The following is a 24,310-nucleotide window of genomic DNA, read 5'->3' on the forward strand; positions in this document are numbered from 1 at the left end:
GGTCTGGCATCCGTAATCAAGCATGGGTCGCACAAAGGCTTACAAAATTGGAACAGACGTGCCCTGTCGGCTCCCAAAGATCTATGACTGACGCAAGGTTATTTAAACACTCTCTGTTTTATTTCTTTAAGGTGTGGCAGCCATTTTAGCCTGTCATCAAAAGAGAGGACCAGATATTTCTCATTTTCCTTAACAGTGAGAGCAGTATTCCCTAGTTTTAAACCAGGTAAGTTAAAAAGAGAGTGTGGGCGATTAAAATCAACGCAAACATTTTACTCCAAACAGAACTGAATCCTGAGGTGTTCGATCATTCCTCCAACAGCCTAACTGTCAAATGCAATTGCCAAGTAGTCGTTGCAAAGATGAAGTATACGAAGAAGTTGGAGAAGTCATCGACAAACAATGAATACAGTAGGGGACGCCATACCATGGACGTAATAATATCGATCGCATACGCGCACGGTGTGACACATAAAACACTCCCTGGAGATGTGAACGGTAATTCACTGGTAGATACTTTGCTTGGTATTTACAGTCGCATTCACGGTTTTGTCTTGGAAGCATCAGCATCCACCACTCATCTCTGGTATTTTACTTCATGGGTATTACAATATGATTGACATTTGTAGCTGTGGCTCCGCAGAGGGGAAAGAATTGTACAGTTGCTTGTGCCTAAGGTTTCTTCTCCGTCTTATAGGATTTATAAGAAGAGGATCTACCTACTTGTCTCACGAGAAGAGAAACATATCAACAGTTGAAACAAGGAGACAATGAACTTTGACTAACGTAGTTAGAGGCACCTTCCTGGTAGTGTGTAACGCCCACTTTCGTCCTGAAAAGGGCAACGATTAGCCGTTTTGACATTGCGAGATAACGAAATCGTTTGGGGAGGCATTACGATACACGATGCAACGTATCCGAGGTTTCCTAGTTATGAATCGGAATTTTGATTATGATAACATCTTTAGTGTGATAAATAAACATGCTACAGAAAGTATCGTCAATAAAACTGAAACCACTGTATTTATCTTAAGTAAAAAGCGGATTTATTACTGTACTAAAGGAAACATCCGACGTTGTTTGAGAGGATGTATAATAAATCATATTCTTTAATTGATTCTGAGGGTGCCATACTACATTCATACGCGTGCATACTTCACTAACATTCCGCGTGCACTTAAAACAATAAAACAAGAAGTACAACAACAATAATAAAATTCAGAAGCACTATAATATAAAGATATAAGTGTGGAGGTTTTCTCACTAAAGTTAAATAAATAATCATTTATAAGAAAGTAATATAGAGCCTTGCTAAAAGTTATTTTTGTGCAAGAAGTTTAATTTTACCAGAGGACGTAAGATTAGGGCCACGTAATTGCTAACAGAATACTTCATAATTCAGACTAAATTATTTCACAGATTATCATCAGCTATTTCTGCATAATGAACACACACCTGACAACCATATCATTTCAGGAAACTTCTCACGAAAAATTCTGTTAACCATCTGTAGCCAACTTTGCTTGAAGTGTATTTCATGGTAAAACGCAGATTCTTACGTGTGGTTGTTCATGTCTCACGATTCCGCTGCAGTGACATGGAAAATATTGCTGATACTGGCAAAGTTCTCTCTCAACGTTGAGCACAACATTGAGATAAAGGAACAGTTTATATTTAGCTGGTTGTATATCAGTCGCAATAATTGTTATGTTCCAGTGTATTATCAAATTACATCACAGCAATTAAGTAAAAAAATAACCTCTTTTTAGTTATGAAATTAACGTATTTATTTACGAAGGGTAATGCTGCTGAAACAGGCTGTAGGTTCTTATGCGCAGTCGGGAAAACTACTATAAATTTTACGAGAACTTAAAAAACCACAAAAGAATGAAGAGAGATAACTTTACAATCTGTGAAGAATTTAGCTGTGGTTCTGAAAATGTCTCTTGCCAGAGTTTCTCAGTTTGAGGCAAATTGAGTATAAATTGACATACAGAGAGTTGAGCCTTTACATGTGCAGTAAAAAGAAAAATAAGAATACTTCGGATGAATAGTATTAAATTTTTCAGTCAATACTTCTTCTGATATACAACGGACGCAGATGGACGCCTGCACAGAGCGGGAGTAAGGTGTGTGGTTGTGCCAAAGCATGTATCGGCGAAACTGGAAGGAAAATAAACTTCATATAACCATCTATGTTGTTCATTACTTCCCAGACTGTCTGTTCCTACATATTCCCTTTTTCCTGTATTCATTAACTTCTTTTGTTTTATCGAAGTTGTCTGCGTATTCCATATAGACTGTAGTTTCAATTGTTAAGGCTTTCTTTTAACTCGTACTTGTATATTTGTCCATGTTTAACACCTCTTGTAATTGTCTCATCAAGTATTGTTTATATTTTACTTGGTTCATTATTTAATGCAAACTGTTACATAGCAACAGTTTTTAATATGATATTAATGTTAAAATTCGGTACCGCCACACTCTCAAGGATTGCATTTACTGTGTGTTCCCTCAAACTCCTCCATTTTCCCGCATTTATTTATTTCTGTTGATCTTATTGATATTGCTTAAGTTCCTTGCATATTCTGTAGTTACATTGATAATTGTTTCTTCTTTTAAGTGATTTGGGTATCACTCTCTATGTTTTATACCTTCTGATGTAGCCTTGTCAAGTACTTATTTTATTAGTTTCGTTCATTAATAGAAACTGTTATGTAGGCATGCTATTCCAATCTTTTGTGTTAGAGGTTTTCCTGTCTATTCCATTTTTATTTACTTACTGTTCAATTTTTTACTTTTGTCTTCCATTACCACCATACTGTCAAAGATGTTACTTACTGCATGTGTATGCTTCATTATAGACATAATACTTCTCTTCCGATGTTGTTTGCAAACGTTGTAACTTCTTTGGTGACAGTACTGAGTAAATGTCTGAAGATGGCCTTGTAAGTCGAAAACCAGTTAACACAATAAAAGTAATATTGTAGAACAAAAGCAAACTGATGCTTTTGATTTATTAAAATAAAATAAAGCAGAAAGAGCATAAACTTCGCACACGTCTCAGAAAAAAATGTAAAATAAAAGGTAATGGAACATGGAAAATGAAGCAGTCTAAATACGTAAGAATGAGTACAATTTCAGTAGAGATGACGACCATAGGCTTCCGTTTCCATGGCTACCCGCTATCAAGGACGTAAACACACAGCTGCGGCAAGCGGCAACATGAACAACTACCAGGAAAAAAACCAAAGTTGGACAATAGCAGTTGTATTTTATTGTCCCCTTCTGGCAGTATCTGCCTTCAGTATTTACCCAATGATGACGCCTAACCATAGAAGGTGAAGATTTTTACCCAATAACTTGACTTCTCCGAAAAAGTTCACTAATTAGCCTTTTGTAAGTCAGTGTGACACTATCTTTCAACAGTATTCAGCCATCTAGGACCAGCAGTAGGACACTGAAGAAATTTCCAGCGAAGGAATCGAAACGAGGAGCGCGGACGAAGTTTGAAGAGTAATACACTACTGGCCATTAAAATTGCTGAACCACGAAGATGAGGTGCTACAGACGCGAAATTTAACCAACAGGAAGAACATGCTGTGATGTGCAAATGATTAGCTTTTCAGAGCATTCACACAAGGTTAGGGCCGATTTCTCATACACAAACAGCAGTTGACCGGCGTTGCTTGGTGAAACGTTGTCGTGATGCCTCGTGTAAGGAGAAGAAAAGCGTACCATCACGTTTCCGGCTTTGATAAAGGTCGAATTGTAGCATATCGCGATTACGGTTTATCGTTTCGCGACATTTCTGCTCGCCTTGGTCGAGATCCAATGACTGTTAGCAGAATATGGAATTGGTGGGTTCGCTAGGGTAATACGGAACGCCGTGCTGGACCCCAACGGCCTCGTATCACTAGCAGTCGAGATGACAGGCATCTTATCCGCATGACTGTAACGTATAGTGCATCCAGTCTCAATCTCTGAGTGAACAGATGGGGACATTTGCTAGACAACAACCATCTGCACGAACAGTTCGACGACGTTTGCAGCAGCATGGACTATCAGCTCGGAGACCATGGCTGCTGTTACCCTTGACGCTGCATTACAGACAGGAGAGCCTGCGATGGTGTACTCAACGACCAACCAGGGTGCACGAATGGAAAAACGTCATTTTTCGGATGAATGCGGGTTCTGTTTACAGCATCATGATGGTCGCATCCGTGTGTGGCGACATCGCGGTGAACGCACACTGGAAGCCTGTGTTCGTCATCGCCATACTGGCGTATCACCCCGCGTGATGGTATGGGGTACCATTGGTTACACGTCTCGGTCACCTCTTGTTCGCATTGCCGGCACTTTGAACAGTGGACATTACATTTCATGTGTGTTACAACCCGAACAGTGGACATTACATTTCATGTGTGTTACAACCCTTGGCTCTAACCTTCATTCAGTCCCTGCGAAATCCTACATTTCAGCAGGATAATGCACGACCGCATGTTGCAGGTCCTGTACGGGCCTTTCTGGATACAGAAAATGTTCGACTGCTGCCCTGGCTAGCACATTCTCCAGATCTCTCACCAATTGAAAACGTCTGGTCAATAGTGGCCTAGCAAGTGGCTCGTCACAGTACGCCAGTCACTACTCTTGATGAACTGTGGTATCGTGTTGAAGTTGCATGGGCAGCTGAACCTATACGCGCCATCCAAGCTCTGTTTGACTCAATGCCCAGGTGCATCAAGGCCGTTATTACGGCCAGAGGTGGTTGTTCTGGGTACTGATTTCTCAGGATCTATGCACCCAAATTGCGTGAAAATGTAGTCACCTGTCAGTTCTAGTATAATATATTTGTCCAATGAATACCCGTTTATCATTTGCATTTCTTCTTGGTATAGCAGTTTTAATGGCGAGTAGTGTATAATGGGGCCTTATGATTTTACAACAATCTGTTCCCTTACACGTGTGACTGAAAATGTCGAGCACCTTGATCTCGGCAAAGTCTACAGTGACGAACCATCAACTGTCTTACACGCTCAAGAACCCAAGGGGAATGGCGTACTACTGCCGCGGCTGGGACAATCCTAACAACGAAGTCCAACCTAGTATCCATCAAAATTTCGTGCACTGGACTCTTTACGTGATCTCAGGAGAAGCAGTCTATTAACGTCAAGTGTGGTGACCAATATGGGCATAAACAGGACAACTGCGGCCAATTCATAGTTGTCCAAATCGTACACACGTCGAGTGCAAATTGCGTTGGCGCCCTGTTGTTTTGCAATCATATGAGCTGACGAATTCTTAGCGGCACATCTTCTACGACCTGAGCCGCATTGTACAAGACTTCGTTCAGTTTATCCGGAAGTACGCAAGTCGAATTACATAATTGAAAAAACCACTCCAGACATTTACAGTAAAATGTTGTCGAACCAACGCACTACTGCGTGTACTTTTCGTCATCCCATATAACATTATCCCCACTTTTGAACACGACCTCTATTGAAAACATGCCCTCACCCGGAAAAGAAACAGCACATCATCACCCTTCCAAGGACTAAGTTTTATGGTAGCGTGCTCCAGTCTCTGCCATCCTTCCACCTCTTACAAAGTTTTCCTAATTCTCTCTATACAGTCGGCCGATAATTGCTTATTCCTTTGGCAATAATTGTTTTTGTAATTTAATAAATATGACCCTTCTGTTTCATTTTGTTCTCTTCTGTCGTGGCATTAACTGAAAATATTTTTAAATCTGATCTCATTGTTTCATTCAGTATAATATCCGTTTTATTACAGTTCCTTACATATCTCATGAACTTGATATCTGATGCTTTTATACGTAAATTTCGTTTTTTGTTACTGCCTATTCATCGGAACCATATGCAAGTGTAGCTACAGCCATAACTTTATAGAATTTCATCTGTTTCCTTTTTTTTTCTTCCCATAGTTCTTCCGATTAAACATGGAGAGGTTAAGTTGCAAATAAAATTTTATTCGAACCCACGACCTAATTTCTAAAATAATATTCTTCATAAGATGTAATGGCCGTTGATACATCACATGCTGATGAATAAACATTGAATAAAATCAAACGGCTATTATCATATGAGACTTCCATCTTAAGAACAAAAAAAGCACAAGCCATAACATAAGACTGTAGTAACATAGCTTTTCAGATGTGAAGATTAAATGCCAAGTGTAGTCCATTGGCTTACGACTCTTGTCACCGTAAAAGTTGACTTACATACGATAAAGCACAGTGATTGCAGCAGTATGCATATGGCAAGTAGCAGAAGTGAATTTTTCCATAGATAGCTTGGAATTCATGAACCTCCATCCCAAAGTCTTTGTAACAGTCAAAACTAATATCACATCCTAGATAACTGAAGTGGGATATTTGTTCTAAAAGTTTCTAATTTATCTTTGTATTATTTGCAGATATAGTTTAATTGTGGTATACTGCGTTGTGGCTTAATATATATAAAAAATGGCTCTGAGCACTATGGGACTCAACTGCTATGGTCATCAATCCCCTAGAACTTAGAACTACTTAAACCTAACTAACCTAAGGACATCACACACATCCATGCCCGAGGCAGGATTCGAACCTGCGACCGTAGCAGTCGCACGGTTCCGGACTGCGCGCCTAGAACCGCGAGACCACCGCGGCCGGCAATATATATAAAGCGCTTTTTAAATTATATTATGTTTCCTGTGTCATTATCTGGTCGTCAGCATATAACAGGCTTTTTAATCATATGCTAGATCCTATTTTAATTCCTAACTGTGTTTAACGTTTTCAGTTCATGACTAGGTCGTTACATATAAATTAAATAAAGTTGGTGATAGACCCCAGCCTTGTTGAACACCTTGGTTTATTAAAACCAAACTTACAGAATCTATGGTACCGGTATTAATAAGGGGTTTAGGAAAACATTTAATTTCTAATATTTTCCGCAAAAGGGGCTTTATCAAAGGCCTGCTCGTTATCAATAAATGCTAAATCCCTAATTTTTTCAATAATTTTTCTTTTACGTGGTACCACATAAGCTTTTTTTTAATTGTTGATTTTAATCTTTCCCAATCTTCCCCAGTATCGTGAGAAATAGGTAATGAGGTACCAGGGAAAAGAAAGATACAGCTTCACTTTTGCCAGCACCTTGCTCCTAGTTTACAGACATCACGTATTTTACTGTACTAGCAGTCCTGAGAGACTGGATATTTCGGAGGTGTGGTTTAGCCACAGCCTAGAGAATGGTTTCCAGAGTGAACTTTTCTTGCATCTGTTCAGTGTGCACTGTTTTGAAACTTCCTTATAGATTACCACTGTATGCCGGAGCGGGACACCAGAAGTATATCGTGCCTGGATAGCTCAGTATGTAAGAGCATTGCCATTGAAAGGCAAGGTTCTGGGTTTAAGCTGCACGAAATTTCAAGAGGTACTGGATATAATAGGGAGAGAATAATTTCATACAACTTGACTAAAGGAACGGATAGGTGGATAGGTAAGATTCAGAGACATAAACAAATGCTAATTTCAATAATTCAGGAGAGTACAGAAGATAAAAATTGTCCAGGGAATCCAAGACTAGAATTAAGTGAGAAAGTTCTAGTAGACGTAAGTCGCAATAGTTACACAGAGATGAAGATACTGGTAATAATTAGTCAACATGGTGGACATTGAATGAGATGTAATTCGAAGACTGAAAACTGTAGTAGTAGTAGTAGTAAACGAAGGTCCTACACTATGTCCGTCTTTGGAATGGACAGCAGTGGAGACTTTCAACATCACAGTTGGCATTTCATGTCGCCGGGCCCAAGGTAACAGGTGACGCCGAAAAAGCAGGCGGTGTTACATGCTTGAACTGGTAATACGAAGCTTGCGATGATCTCAGCGACGAGGGAAGAAATGTAGTGGGGATCCTTTGCGGCCAGTGTGCGCCGTCTCCCGTACCGCACAGACGAAACACGCCATTCTGAGGCACACTTTCCCCGCTGTCGAAATGCGGGCCAAGGCACGATGCGGCGACCAGCGTGTTTTCAAGGAAACGACACATTTCTTCCACTGTACTTCATACACAATTTTTGTCGCATAATATGGACGCTCATAAATTATAACCGTTTAAGATGAAAAAGCACATTTTCCGACATACGGTAGTGCAACTGTGTGCTTAAAACTTCGATCTCTTACATGTTCAGATGTTGTTCATGTTCTTGCTGTCGGCTTTAGAACAAGGCCACCTGACCACCGACGTGCATCTGATGACAGTTGACGCACTACAGTTGATCAAGTGACAAGAAAGCAATTACGTTTTCTTAATGAATCGAAATACCATCTTTGCATCATTTGGAAGCTACAGATAATGAGAGAGAAGCGATCAGAATGAGATTTTCACTCTGCAGCGGAGTGTGCGCTGATATGAAACTTCCTGGCAGACTAAAACTGTGTGCAGGACCGAGACTCGAACTCGGGACCTTTGCCTTTCACGGGCAAGAGCTCTACCCTCTGAGCTACCCAAGCACGACTCACGCCCCGTCCTCACAGCTTTACTTACGCCAGTACCTCGTCTCCTGCCTTCCAAACTTTACAAAAGGTCTCCTGCGAACCTTGCAGGACTAGCATTCCTGAAAGAAAGGACATTGTGGAGACGTGGCTTAGCCACAGCATGGGGGATGATTCCAAAATGAGATTTTCACTCTGGAGTGAAGTGTGTGCTGATATGAAACTTCCTGGCAGATTAAAACTGTGCAAACAGGTTTAATACGCTCTCTTAAAAGAGATTGGGAATGTGTTTCATGTCAAGCTCAAAAGTAGTAAAAATTTATTTCATGATGTAACTAATTTCAGTACAATTTTTCTTATGATGCAAAATGGAAGAAAGCACAGAATGAGTTCATCAGGGCCAGAAACTATGCATGGAAATAATGGCCATTGTTCTGGTGCAGCAAAAATAGGTGCGATTTTTAGTCTTCTCGTCACATTAGAGTAGAAAAATATCTACACAATTCACAAACAAAAAAATCATTAACAGACACTGGAGAGAACTTTCACACTTTACATCCTGATACAGCAACTACATCTTTGCTGACTCAATCTATGGATATGTAACCCAGAAATAACTCCCGATTTACTACAGCAGACTGTTTCTCACGTGTTGACAGGACCCTTCTCCCTGTCAGAACAGTGTCCTGCTTAAGCTCTTGTGCCTTTTGTCAGATTTTGCACAGTGTAAGCAGAGCAACGATGTGCTCCTCAGTTTGTTACTGAAGTCAATGCTGTCATGTTCGTTAGTGCGCTTAAAAATGGGAACCATCGCCTGAAATTAGGATATCACTCAAAAGATCTAGGGTAACACTTTATTTAATCTCTTCTTAAGAGGATCATGGAAAATTTGATTGCAATCCGTTTTACTTTCTTTCTTCTTTTTTAAATAAATTTATGCATATATTTTCTCCAAAGAAGAAAAATTATCATGAAAACATGTTGAAATTCATGTACGATTTTGTAACATTTTTCATTTGTACTAGGCGATTAATGGGTAGCGCTAAGGGAAAAAAATACCTGTTCCATATAGCCATAAGTGACCGAATTCCTTAGGCAGGCAGTCAATGGATGAGGCGGAGTACACATTTCATCCAAACAAAGACTTAATATTCCGCAACAGTTTAATTTTGTAGCATCTGAATAACGATAAATTAATAGTGCCTTTTGCTTATGGTGCTTCATATAGAAAATTTTAGTATTTGACTAGCGTATCTAAGCGCTCTGATATTAAATTTGACCCTCTCTTTAACCAGATGTTGAATGGTTAAAGTCTGTAACAGAAATTTGTTGTTTTATTTCCATAAATATTGTAAGTAATTTTATCTTGTAACTATAAATACTCAGAAATTATTTAATGGGATAAGATTTTATTTTCGCAATAAGAGGAGCACTTTGCTCATTACACTGTTCCAATCAAGCTTAAATATCTGATATGTTTGTTAATACTGATAGCGTAAAATCCTTCCACAGTTTCATACAAATGTAGGTGTTTGGCGTTTCTTGCCACAACAGTAAATTTTCACGCTTTTCTGATATATGATTATTAATAGAAATTGTTACTTCGTGAACTGTGACTCTGAAGGGCAGGTCATTTAAATTTAATCGTCCAGGTCCCAACGCTGTTGCAGAGGCAACGGAAAAAGCATGCGAGGTTCAGAAGAACGCAAAATCCCGAAGATTGGCTAAAATTTACAGACGCGCGAAATTTGGCACGGAAATCAATGCGAGATGACTTTAATAGGTTCCACAACGAAACATTGTCTCGAAATTAGGTAGAAAATCCGAAGAAATTCTGGTCGTATGTAAAGTACACAACCGGAAAGACGCAGTCAATACCTTCGCTGCGCAGTGCAGATGGCACTGTTACCGACGACTGTGCGGCTAAAGCGGAGTTATTGAACGCAGTTTTCCGAAATTCCTTCACCAGGGAAGACGAATGGAATATTCCAGAAGTTGAAACACGAACAGCTGCTAGCATGAGTTTCTCAGAAGTAGATACCTTAGGGGTTTCGAAGTAACTCAAATCGCTTGATACAGGACTGTCTTCAGGTCCAGATTGTATACCGATTAGGTTCCTTTCAGATTACGCTGATACAATAGCTCCCTACTTAGCAGTCATATAAAACAGCTCGCTCAACGATAGATATGTACCTACAGATTGGAAAATTGCGCAGGTCGCACCAGTGTTTAAGAAGGGTAGTAGGAGTAATCCATCGAACTACAGACCTATATCATTGACGTCGGTTTGCAGTAGGGTTTTGGAGCATATACTGTATTCAAGCATTATGAATCACCTCGAAGGGAACGACCTATTGATACGTAATCAGCATGGTTTCAGAAAACATCGTTCTTGTGCAACTCAGCTAGCTCTTTATTCGCACGCTATCGACAGGGGATCTCAAGTTGATTCCGTATTTCTATATTTCCGGAAAGCTTGTGACACCATTCCTCACAAACTACTAGTAATCAAGCTGCGGGCCTATAGGGTATCGTCTCAGTTGTGCGACTGGATTCGTGATTTCCTGTCAGGAAGGTCGCAGTTCGTAGTAATAGACGGCAAATCATCGAGTAAAACTGAATCGATATCAAGTGTTCTCCTGGGACCTCTGCTGTTCCTGATCTATATAAATGACCTGGGTGACAATCTGAGCAGTTCCCTTAGGTTGTTCGCAGATGATGCTGTAATTTACTGTCTAGTAAGGTCATCCGAAGACCAGTATCAGTTGCAAAGCGATTTAGAAAAGCTTGCTGTATGGTGTGGCAGGTGGCAGTTGACGCTAAATAACGAAAACTGTGAGGTGATCCACATGAGTTCCAAAAGAAATCCGTTGGAATTCGATTACTTGATAAATAGTACAATTATCAAGGCTGTCAATTCAACTAAGTACCTGGGTGTTAAAATTACGAACAACTTCAGTTGGAAAGACCACATAGATAATACTGTGGGGAAGGCGAGCCAAAGGTTGCGTTTCATTGGCAAGACACTTACAAGATTCAACAAGTCCACTAAAGAGACAGCCTACACTACACTCGTTCGTCCTCTATTAGAATATTGCTGCGCGGTGTGGGATCCTTACCAGGTGGGATTGACGGAGGATATCGAAAGGGTACAAAAAAGGGGAGCCCGTTTTGTATTATCACGTAATAGGGGAGAGAGTGTGGCAGATATGATATGCGAGTTGGGATGGAAGTCATTAACGCAAAGACGTTTTTCTTCGCGGCGAGATCTATTTACGAAATTTCAGTCACCAACTTCCTCTTCCGAATGCGAAAATATTTTATTGAGCCCAACCTACATAGGTAGGAATGATCATCAAAATAAAATAAGAGAAATCAGAGCTCGAACAGAAAGGTTTAGGTGTTCGTTTTTCCAGCGAGTTGCTCGGGAGTGGCATGGTAGGGAGATTGTGGTTCGATGAACCCTCTGCCAAGCACTTAACTGTGAATTGCAGAGTAATCATGTAGATGTAGATGAAGAATTATGTCTCGATTAAATCACCATTCTTCTCTATAATGTGGTGGCTGGAGAGGATTAAACAAAAAACAAATAAAACAAAAACCACCTGCAATCAGACAAGGCAGAAGGGATTTATTACACTCTTTCGGAATATCACAAATCATTGGGTGAAGTGCATAGTTAGCAGAACCTATGGAAGTGAAGAAAGGCCACCGGGCTTTCGGATGACTATTAATCAATCAAAAAACTAAACTCAAGACACTCTCATAGGAGTTCTCGATTTCTGCCGTCTTTTCATTGGTCGACCTAGCGATCTTACACTTTTAGGTTGTTAGTGTAGCATGGGATTTGGGATTCTCCTTGATCTCATTCGTTATGGACCTTTTCTGCAGCTGTTTTGGGCAGTTTTGAATATAATGTGTGATAGGTTTCATTTGAAGTTCTTTTAACGCATCTCGATTGCTTTTGTGATCACATTTGTCGTAACCAGCTGTTCGTCTCACAGGCTGATAGTCTTAACGCATCAGGTGCCTTTATTGTCCAAGGTTCATTTCCATAGCACTGATGTGTTTCTCTACCAGCGAAGGTTTCACTGCATTATTGACTCCCATTGTTTTTGCGTACCTAGTAGAATTTTCATCTAGTTCTGTTTCTTCCAGAAAGGATAGTTTATAGTTCAAATATGTAAATCTGTTAACCCCTTCTAGAATTTTATTTTTCAGACAGATCTTGCTTTTTATCGGGTAATTTCCGCTGACAGCCATAAATTTAGTCCTTTCGGAGTTCGTTTCCATGCTGTACTTCTCGGATATAGTCTGTAAATCGTGTACAGAAAGCTGAAAGGCATCCTCTGAAGATGCTACGAGAACTAAATCATCTGCAAAAAGTAAAATATCTAGCTTTGTAATTCCATTGATTTGAATGAATCTGTGTGGCATTTTATTCATATAAATAAAAGACAAGAGAGGTGAATGGGTGCATCCTTGTCGTACTCCTTCATATATTCTGCCTCAGTTTGATAAGTTGATAAGACATGAGTTTCTGGGCAAAATCGGTGAGGAAAAGTACGTATGGAAAACGCTATGGAGCAGTAGTGATAGGATGATGGGACATGAGCGAGGACATCTGGAAATAGCTTCCGTGATACTCCAGGGAGCCTTAGAGTGCAAATTTGAAAGAAAATATTGTGATGTATCCGACATACGACGTACAGGGCGTAACAAAATTCCCTTCACAGACTTGGAGGACTTGTAGTGGGGCCCAAGACAATTAAGTTCGACATAGGAACTCATGTCAGGAAATGTACCATTTTCCCGCTACACCCAAATACCACAACAAACGTTGCTCTCCGACGCCCATTCTTTGCCTGGTTCCACTTAGGGCTTGATACCACGACCACCGAAATTATCCAACACACTATTCCTCTTTTTATAATCACCAATCTTTGGTCCTCCATCATTCGCCGCAGCAATACGCCGTGACAGTAGATCTTTCGCGGAAGGCACAGGCCTCTCGTAATCCCAGGTTTTCATGTGAATCCAAAGGTAATAGTCTAACTGAGGAAACCTGCAGTCCAAACAATCGGGGCATCGCGACCTGTCTACTGTTGCCAATATCGTCCAAATGGTTTCAGACAGGACGTGAGAAATGAGATGGTGCTGGAACCGCACGCTTTGATGGAGATGCAGCGAAAGGTCTTGCAGTACGCCTTCAAAGAATCGCAAGTACGTGGCACCCATGAGTTATGGCCCAATCAAACGCCCATTTAGGAATCCTGTCCAAACGTTCAGACCGTATCATATCTGAAACCCATGGGTCACGCAGCGTGCAAGTTTTCATTAGTCTCCAAATGACTGTTGCGGAAATTGCGAACACCTTCCCATACGGATTTGGATTCATTCGTGAAAAAGGTCTGCCTTGTGAAGCTGGGCTTGTCCACACAACGGTACGAGAACCATCTTCAGAAGTGGGCACGTGACGCAAAATCCTGTGGTTGCATTGTCCATCATTGTCTGGATCTTCTGCGGGGAGGGGGGGTAGAGCGTAGCTGCTTCTCATACAGAACGCGCTACAGTTTTGCGATCCACATTCGGTGTGTTTCTGGTACTCTTCGTTCCGTCCTGTTCCACTGCATGGAGTACAGCCCCTTCAGATTCGGGTGTGCTGTGCTACCGTTGCGACTGTACGTACTTGTCTCTCCGTGGCCAGCTGATACACCGTAGCAGAAAGGGAGTGCGAGGGTGTCTGGCGGTGTGGAAAACGCTCCGCATACAACTGCTGCACTGAGTGCACTATTCGAAAATTACCTCGAGCAATTAAACAGAGAACCGACTCGTGGAGATAACATCTTGGACCTACTGAAAACAAACTGACCCGAACTTTTCGACTCTGTAAGCGCAGAACAGGGAATCAGTGATCATAAGGCCGTTGCAGTATCCCTGAATATGGTAGTAAATAGGAACATAAAAAAAGGGGAGAAGGTTTATCTGTTTAGCAAGAGTAATAGAGGCAGATTTCAGACTACCTAACAGATCAAAACGAAAATTTCTCTTCTGACACTGACAATGTTGAGTGTTTACGGAAAAAGTTCAAGGCAATTGTAAAATGCGTTTTAGACAGGTACGTGCCGAGTACAACTCTGAGGGGCGGGAAAAACCCACTGTGGTTCAACAACAAAGTTAGGAAACTACTGCGAAAGCAAAGAGAGCTTCACTGCAGATTTAAACGCAGCCAAAACCTCTGAGACAAACAGAAGCTAAACGATGTCAAAGTTAGCGTAAGGAGGGCTATGTGTGAAGCGTTCGGTGAATTCGAAAGTAAAATTCTATGTACCGACTTGACAGAAAATCCTTGGAAGTTCTCGTCTTACGTTGAATCAGTAAGTGGATCGAAACAGCGCATCCAGACACTCTGGAATGATAATGGCATTGAAACAGAGGATGACACGCGCAAAGCTGAAATACTAAACACCTTTTTTGCAAAGCTGTTTCACAGAGAAATATCGCACTGCAGTTTCTTCTCTAAATCCTCGCACGAACGAAAAAATGGCTGACGTCGAAATAAGTGTCCAAGGAATATAAAAGCAACTGAAGTCACTCAACAGCCGTTACCGCATGTCTCTAGAGGAAAGCAATATTCCAAATGATTGGAAAAGAGCATAGGTAGTTCCAGTTTTCAAGAAGGGTCGTGGAGCAGATGCGCAAAACTGTAGGTCTATATCTCTGACATCGATCTGTTCCACACTCCTGGAAATGGAAAAAAGAACACATTGACACCGGTGTGTCAGACCCACCATACTTGCTCCGGACACTGCGAGAGGGCTGTACAAGCAATGATCACACGCACGGCACAGCGGACACACCAGGAACCGCGGTGTTGGCCGTCGAATGGCGCTAGCTGCGCAGCATTTGTGCTCCGCCGCCGTCAGTGTCAGCCAGTTTGCCGTGGCATACGGAGCTCCATCGCAGTCTTTAACACTGGTAGCATGCCGCGAAAGCGTGGACGTGAACCGTATGTGCAGTTGACGGACTTTGAGCGAGGGCGTATAGTGGGCATGCGGGAGGCCGGGTGGACGTACCGCCGAATTGCTCAACACGTGGGGCGTGAGGTCTCCACAGTACATCGATGTTGTCGCCAGTGGTCGGCGGAAGGTGCACGTGCCCGCCGACCTGGGATCGGACCGCAGTGACGCACGGATGCACGCCAAGACCGTAGGATCCTACGCAGTGCCGTAGGGGACCGCACCGCCACTACCCAGCAAATTAGGGACACTGTTGCTCCTGGGATATCGGCGAGGACCATTTGCAACCGTCTCCATGAAGCTGGGCTACTGTCCCGCACACCGTTAGGCCGTCTTCCGCTCACGCCCCAACATCGTGCAGCCCGCCTCCAGTGGTGTCGCGACAGGCGTGAATGGAGGGACGAATGGAGACGTGTCGTCTTCAGCGATGAGAGTCGCTTCTGCCTTGGTGCCAATGATGGTCGTATGCGTGTTTGGCGCCGTGCAGGTGAGCGCCACAATCAGGACTGCATACGACCGAGGCACACAGGGCCAACACCCGGCATCATGGTGTGGGGAGTGATCTCCTACACTGGCCGTACACCTCTCGTGATCGTCGAGGGGACACTGAATAGTGCACGGTACATCCAAACCTTCATCGAACCTATCGTTCTACCATTCCTAGACCGGCAAGGGAACTTGCTGTTCCAACAGGACAATGCACGTCCGCATGTATCCCGTGCCACCCAACGTGCTCTAGAAGGTGTAAGTCAACTACCCTGGCCAGCAAGATCTCCAGATCTGTCCCCCATTGAGCATGTTTGGGACTGGATGAAGCGTCGTCTCACGCGGTCTGCACGTCCAGCACGAACGCTGGTCCAACCGAGGCGCCAGGTGGAAATGGCATGGCAAGCCGTTCCACAGGACTACATCCACCATCTCTAGGATCGTCTCCATGGGAGAATAGCAGCCTGCATTGCTGCGAAAGGTGGATATACACTGTACTAGTGCCGACATTGTGCATGCTCTGTTGCCTGTGTCTATGTGCCTGTGGTTCTGTCAGTGTGATCATGTGATGTATCTGACCCCAGGAATGTGTCAATAAAGTTTCCCCTTCCTGAGACAATGAATTCACGGTGTTCTTATTTCAATTTCCAGGAGTGTAGAATTTTAGAACATGTTTTTTTGCTCGCGTATCATGTGATTACTGGAAAACCAGAATCTACTCTGTAGGAATCAACATGGATTCCGGAAACAGAGAACGTGTGAGACCCAACTTGCTGTATTTGTTCATTAGATCCAGAAAATATTAGGTACAGGCTCCAGGTAGATGCCATTTTCCTTGACTTCCGGAAGGAGTTCGATACAGTTCCGCACTGTCGCCTGATAGACGAAGTAAGAGCCTACGGAATATCAGACCAGCTGTGTGGCTGGAGTCAAGAGTTTTTAGCAAACAGAACACAGCATGTTGTTATAAATGGAGAGACGTCTACAGACGTTAAAGTAACCTTTGGCGTGCCACAGGGGAGTCTTATGGGACCATTGGTTTTCACAATATATATAAATGACCTAGTAGACAGTGTCGGAAGTTCCATGTGGCTTTTTGCGGATGATGCTGTAGTATACAGAGAAGTTGCAGCATTAGAAAATTGCAGCGGAATACTGGAAAATCTGCAGCGGATAGGCACTTGGTGCAGAGAGTGGCAACTGACCCTTATACACAGATGTAGTGTATTTCGAATACGTAGAAAGAAGGATCTTATATTGTATGATTATATTATAGCGGAACAAACACTGGTAGCAGTTACTTCTGTGAAATATCTGGGAGTATGTGTACGGAAAGATTTGAAGTGGAATGATCATATAAAATTAATTGTTGGTAAGGCGGATGCCAGGTTGAGATTCATTGGGAGAGTCGTCAGAAAATGTAATCCATCGTCAGAGGAGGTGACTTACAAAACACTCGCTCCACCTATACTTGAGTATTGCTCATCAGTGTGGGATCGGTACCAGGTCGGGTTGACAGAGGAGGTAGGGAAGATCCAAAGAAGAGCGGCGCGTTTCGTCACAGGGTTATTTGGTAAACGTGATAGCGTTACGGAGATGTTTAGTAAACTCGAGTGGCAGACACTGCAAGAGAGGCGTTTGGCATCGCGGTGTAGTTTGCTGTCCAGGGTTCGAGAGGGTGCGTTTCCGGATGAGATATCGAATAAATTGCTTCCTCCTGCTTATACCTCCCGAGGAGATCAAGAACGTAAAATTAGAGAGATTCGAGCGCTCACGGAGGCTTTCCGGCAGTCGTTCTTACCATACGCGACTGGAACAGGAAAGGGATGTAATGACAGTGGCACGTATAGTGCCCTCCGCCACACACCGTTGGATGGCTTGCGCAGTATAAATGTAGATGTAGATGAACGAACGAGCAATAGCCCCACTGCACAGAGCTCGGGCGTACGCGTCCTCAACGGGTGTAAAGGGAATTTAGCTACTCCCTGTGTGTTGTGTGTGTGTGAGACGTGAGACGCAGAGGCTGTAAGTGTTGGTGTGGCGGCAGTGACTGACCGAGCGCTTCGCCGCGTCCGGCGAGGATCCAGTTGTCGGAGGCGCCCAGGATGCCGTGCACCAGCAACACCGGCCCGCGGCGTGCGCCGGCCGTCGCCTTGGGGGGCAGGCGGTGCAGCGCCAGCAGGTAGCCGTCCCGCGTGCCGACCTCGTGCTCCTCGCAGTGGTAGCCCGCCGTGGCCGCCAGCTCGCACTGCCAACACACCGCCGCGCCTCACTCCTCTGCCACACTACATCTCTTTACACGTATGGTTTATTCCTTTATTTCGCGGCATCGCGGTTGCAAAGTCACGTCTTTACGATGCGTGTAATTACATCACCAGATCTGTTTTAATCCGCTAGAAATGTTTTGTGAAAGCCTTTGACTATGAAAACTATACCTTTATTGTCGCGTCCCGGCACAGCGTCACTATACCAGAACGAAGTAAGTGTGAACCGCGTAGCGCAATCGAGACGTTAACGACAATGCGTTTATGTGGTGTGTGTACTGTAAGACCTTCGGTACACACACCATCAGATTACTTGAGTTGTCGCTCTAACGAAGTAGGCGAGTGTCAGCAATATGTCTCGTGGTCTTATCGTGACGTGTTTATCTTCTGCCCTTAGGTCCGACGATAGAAATGCCACTTGCACGCTTAGAGTAGCAGATTGACGGTGACCAACTTTGAACAGAAATTTATTAATTTTCACACGAATTTATTAAAATAATAACAATCATAAAACTTACTTGACATGGTTCTGTTCCTATTTACAATTGACAATCTGAAGTTCCTTTGGTATTGTTACGTTAATCTTATTCTCACATATATATCTGATATTTGACAAAAGTGTATATACATTTATCTTCATGGCTATGTACAGGAATATGGTAATATTATTAGGCACAGACTGAAACTTGACCACAGACTAATGTGGACTGGTACAGACTGGTGCAGACAAAAGCAGACTAATGCAGACTCGTACAGACTTACTAATCGCAGTTTTTTCCCTTTATTGTTATTTTAATACCTATACAATCAGGTAGGCTGTCAGCGGCATGCTACGCCGCTCTTCAGCCATAGTGTTGACAATGACAAAACAGAGATTGGTGAGACAGAATGAACATAGTGACGGGCTAAAAAATAGTGGTCACAGGTACACAAAAAACACGGAGCCGTTCACACTCGGCGATAACGACACTGGAAACACGTTGACACGGCGCACAGAACACTGATGAATCCGACGGCACAAGTGAACGTATAAGCGTGACGGCGGACACTAAAAACACAAAACGACGTCACACACATGAGACACAAATGGTGAGATCTCCGGCGCGCGAAAGTCCACGTAGCGTGTGCGAGTCCAGGGACCTGCCAAGAGGGGAAGAAAGGTGAGGGAGGCAGAGGGTGGGGAGGGGAGAACAAAGGTGCCAATGGCTGAAGAGATGGGAGGAGGTGGAGAGGGACAGGGGTGGGGAAACCCGGGGGAGCGGTGGGGAGAAAGGGAGGAGGGAGGGAGGGTGCCCAAAGGAACAGACAGAGGAAGAGGGAGGGAGGCTCAAAGTTGGTAGGAGAGGTATATGGATGGGAGGAGGGCATCATCAGGGTTTATCGGAGGTCTGTACACTCGTTATAATACCTCGACTGTTCAGGTATCACTGCACGAGTCTGATCCGCGAGGAGAAAAGGTTCTACGTTAGCAGCAACCTCATTGGCTGCGTTACAAATTAATACACAGGTAGGCCGAAGCAGAGTTTGGTCCGTCTCTAAGACAGCGCCATCTCGTAGTGCGGAGACGGACGAGGGCTGCGCCTGCGCTGTTGTGCTTAGTGGGGCGCGCTCTATTGTGAAAGCTGTGCACACGCTGACTACGCGGAACTATGCACACAACACTTTAGTTATAAATTGCTGTCTGTCTTTATATCGGAGCTGAGAGGGAGAGAATCTCCTTGGTTTGAAGCAAATAAGTTTCAAGAAAATAGGTTACAGAATTGCAATAGGCAAAAAAGATTGTTTAGTTTCTATCAAGTTTATTCTCACATATACCGGGTAATCAAAAAGTCAGTATAAATTTGAAAACTGAATAAATCATGGAATAATGTAGATAGAGAGGTACGAATTGACTCACATGCTTCATGCATGGAATGACAGGGTTTTTTATTAGAAGCAAAAAAATACAAAAATTCAAAAAATGTCCAACAGTTCGCGCTTCATCTGATCAGAACAGCAATAATTAGCATAACTAAGTAAGACAAAGCAAAGATGGTGTTCTTTACAGGAAATGCTCAGTATGTTCACCATAATTCCTCAACAATAGCTGTGAACTGGACGGGTCTTCAGGCTAGAGGATCTCGGTGAAATACAAAAAGGCCTTCAGTCTCAAAGGGTACAGGTCGAACATAGGAAGAAAGTAGACACAGATACTATCGATATAACAATTGTAAATTGTCGTAGCTGTCTTGGGAGAGTACCAGAGCTCCAAGTGCTAATAGAAAGCACTAATACTCAAATCGTTATAGGCACTGAAAGCTGGCTACAGCGGGAGACAAGTTCATTCGAAGCTTTTGCGAAGAACCTAACGATGTTCCGAAAAGATAAGCTAAACAAAGTTCGAGGTGGCGTGTTTGTTGCTATTAGAATTAGCTTATCTTGTAGCGAAATTGAAGAAGATAATTCCTTGGCAATCGGAATAAAAAAATTATTGGATCGTTTTACTGACCTCCAACTCAGATGATATAGTTCCTGAAAGGTCTTATTAAACTTGAGTTTAATTTCAAACACGTAACCAACTCATACTACATATATATATATATATATATATATATATATATATATATATATATATATATATATTTATTTATTTAAAAAAATTGCATCACCCCGGTTCCCAAAATCCTGAAAATAGACGTTGACTGTGGATATTGTATCACAGACACAGCCCCTTTGACTGTTCAGAGGTGTCGCTAAACCCACACAAAGTAAACGACCATGCATGAGCAGCGCCTAGTAGACTGAAGGGGTCCGACAGCCGATCAGTTCCAGTCATTCCACCAGAAAGCAGGAACACGGATCGTATTGTCTGCAGTTCAACCATGCGTATACGGTCAATACCGCGGTTCTATCGCGCCAGCACTATTACTTTGTGCCAGGAAGGCCTCTCAATAAGGGATATGTCCAGGCGTCTCGGAGTAAACCAAAGCGATGTTGTTCGGACATGGAGAAGATACAGAGAGACAGGTACTGCCGATGAGAGGCCTCGCTCAGCCCGTCCAAGAGCTACTACTGCACTGGATGACGGCTACCTATGGATTATGGCTCGGAGAAACCCCGACAGCAGCACCACCATGTTGACTAATGTTTTTCGTGCAGCCGCAGGATGTCGTGATATGACTCAAACTGCGCACAATAGGCTGCATGATGTGCAACTTCACTCCCAACGTCCATGGCGGGGTCCATCTTTGCAACCAAGATATCATGCAGCGCGGTACAGATGGGCCCAACAGCATGGCGAATGGACCGCTCAGGATTGGCATCACGTTCTCTTCAACGATGAGTGTTGCGTATACCTTCAACCAGGCAATCGTTGGAGACGTGTTTGGAGACAACCCGATCAAGATGAAGGCCCTAGACACACCATCCAGCGAGTGCACCAAGGTGGAAGTTCCCTGCTATTTTCGGGTGTCATTATGTGGAGCCGACGAACAACGCTGGTGATGATGGGAGGCGCCGTAAAGGCTGTATGATACGTGAATGCCATCCTCCGATCGATAGTGCAGCCATATCGGCAGTATATTGGTGAGGCATTCTTCTTCATGGACGACAATCCGCGACCCTATCGTGGTCATCTTGTGAATTACTTCTTTCGGGATGATGACATCGCTCGACTAGAGTGGCCAGCATGTTCTACAGACATGAACCCTATCGAACATGCCTGGTATAGATTGAAAAGGGCTAATTATGGACCACGTGACCCACCAACTACTCTGAGTGGTCTACGCCGAATCGCGGTTGAGGAGTGGGTGAAACTGGACCATCAGTGCCTTTATGATGTTGTGGATAGTATACCACGCCGAATACAGGCATGCATCAATGCAAGAGGACATCCTACTGGGTATTAGAGGTACCGATGTGTACAGCTATCTGTACCACCACCTCTGAAGTTCTAGCTGTATGGTGGTGCAACATGCAATTTGTGGTTTTCATGAGAAGTGAAAAGGGTAGAAATGATGTTTATGTTGATCTCTATTCCAATTTTCTGTACAGGTTCCGGAACTCTCGGAACCAATGTGATGCAAAACTTTTTTTGATGTGTATATTATAGTTGGTGGTGACTTTTATTTACATTCGATGTGTTGGCGAAAATACATGTTTAAACCCGGAGGTACGCATAAAACATCATCCGAAATTGTGCTACACGCATTCTCTGGAAATTATTTCGAGCGGTTAGTTCATGAGCTCACGCGAATAGTACATGTTTGTGAAAACAAACTTGACCTCTTAGCAAAAAATAATCCTGAGCTAATAATGAGCATCAAATGGTTCAGATTGCTCTGAGCACTATGCGACTTAACTTCTGAGGTCATCAGTCACCTACAACTTAGAACTAATTAAACCTATTTAATATAAGGACATCATACACATACATGCCAGAGGCAGGACTGGAACCTGCGACCGTAGCGGCCCTCGGCTCCAGACTGTAGCGCCTAGAACCGCACGGTAAAGAGCATAAATGGATACAGGGACTAGCGAACGCAGGGTTGCTGTAGCGAGATTGAATATTCTAACCCCCATATTCTACAAAACTGTTGTTGTTGTTGTTGTTGTGGTCTTCAGTCCAGAGACTGGTTTGATGCAGCCCCTCACGTTACTCTATCCTCTGGAAGCTTCTCCATCTCCCAGTACCTACTGCAGCCTACATCCTTCTCAATCTGCTTGGTGTATTCATCTCTTGGTTTCCCTCTACGATTTTTACCCTCTACACTGCCCTCCAATACTAAATTGGTGATCCCTTAATGCCTCAGAACATGTCCTACCAACCGATCCCTTCTTCTAGTCAAGTTGTGCCGCAAACTTCTCTTCTCCCCAATCCTATTAAGCACCTCCTCATTAGTTATGTGATCTACCCATCTAATCTTCACCATTCTTCTGTAGCACCTCATTTCGAAAGCTTCTATTCTCTTCTTGTCTAAACTATTTATCGTCCATGTTTCACTTCCATACATTGCTACACTCCATACAAACACTTTCAGAAACGAATTCCTGACACTCGTTGTTAAAAAGTTTCTCTTCTTCAGAAACGCTTTCCTTGCCTTTGTCATTCTACATTTTATAGCCTCTCTACTTAGACCATCATCAGTTATTTTGCTCCCCAAATAGCAAAATTCCTTTACTACTTTAAGTGTCTCATTTCCTAATCTAATTCCCTCACCATCACACGACTTAACTTGACTACATTCCATTATCCTCATTTTGCTTTTGTTGATGTTCATCTTATATCCTCCCTTCAAGACACCATCCATTCCGTTCAACTGTTCTTCTAAGTCCTTTGCTGTCTCTGACAGAATTACAATGTCATCGGCGAACCTGAAAGTTTTTATTTCTTCTCCATGGATTTTAATACCTAGGAATTTTTCTTTTGTTTCCTTCACTGCTTCCTCAATATACAGATTGAACAACATCGTGGAGAGCCTACAACCCTGTCTCCCTTCTCAACCACTGCTTCCCTTTCGTGCCCCTCAACTCTTATAACTGCCATTTGGTTTCTATACAAATTGTAAATAGCTTTTCGCTCCCTATATTTTACGACTGCCACTTTCAGAATTTGAAAGAGAGTATTCCAGTCAACATTGTCAAAAGCATTCTCTAAGTCTACAAATGCTAGAAACGTAGGTTTCCCTTTCCTTAATCTAGCTTCTAAGATAAGCCGTAGAGTCAGTATTGCCTCAAGTGTTCCAATATTTCTACGGAATCCAAACTGATATTCTCCGAGGTCGGCTTCTACCAGATTTTCCATTCATCTGTAAACAATTCGTGTTAGTATTTTGCAACAGTGGCTTATTAAACTGATAGTTCGCTATTTTCACATCTGTCAACACATGGTTTCTTTGGGATTGGAATTATTATATTCTTCTTTAAATATGAGGGAATACATCACCAGATGGTAGAGTTTGGTCAGCACTCGCTGTCCCAAGGGTGTCTGTAGGTCTAATGGAATGTTCTCTACTCCCGTGGCCTAGTTTCGAATTTTCAAACTCTTCACGCAGTATCATAGC

The 24,310-nt window shown here is 42.9% G+C and overlaps 1 protein-coding gene across 3 annotated transcripts in view; it reads right to left on the minus strand.

Moving 5' to 3' along the window:
- The window catches only part of LOC126267588 (lipase 3-like), a 164,376-nt gene that overhangs the window by 91,852 nt on the left and 48,214 nt on the right, over window positions 1-24,310 (minus strand). For all 3 annotated transcript variants that reach the window (XM_049972888.1, XM_049972889.1, XM_049972887.1), the window contains exon 2: window positions 18,061-18,253. In XM_049972888.1, coding sequence (XP_049828845.1) covers window positions 18,061-18,253 — 193 coding nt within the window. The remainder of the gene's footprint in view (window positions 1-18,060; window positions 18,254-24,310) is intronic.

Source organism: Schistocerca gregaria, chromosome 4 (assembly GCF_023897955.1).
Source record: "Schistocerca gregaria isolate iqSchGreg1 chromosome 4, iqSchGreg1.2, whole genome shotgun sequence".
Lineage (NCBI taxonomy): Eukaryota > Metazoa > Arthropoda > Insecta > Orthoptera > Acrididae > Schistocerca > Schistocerca gregaria.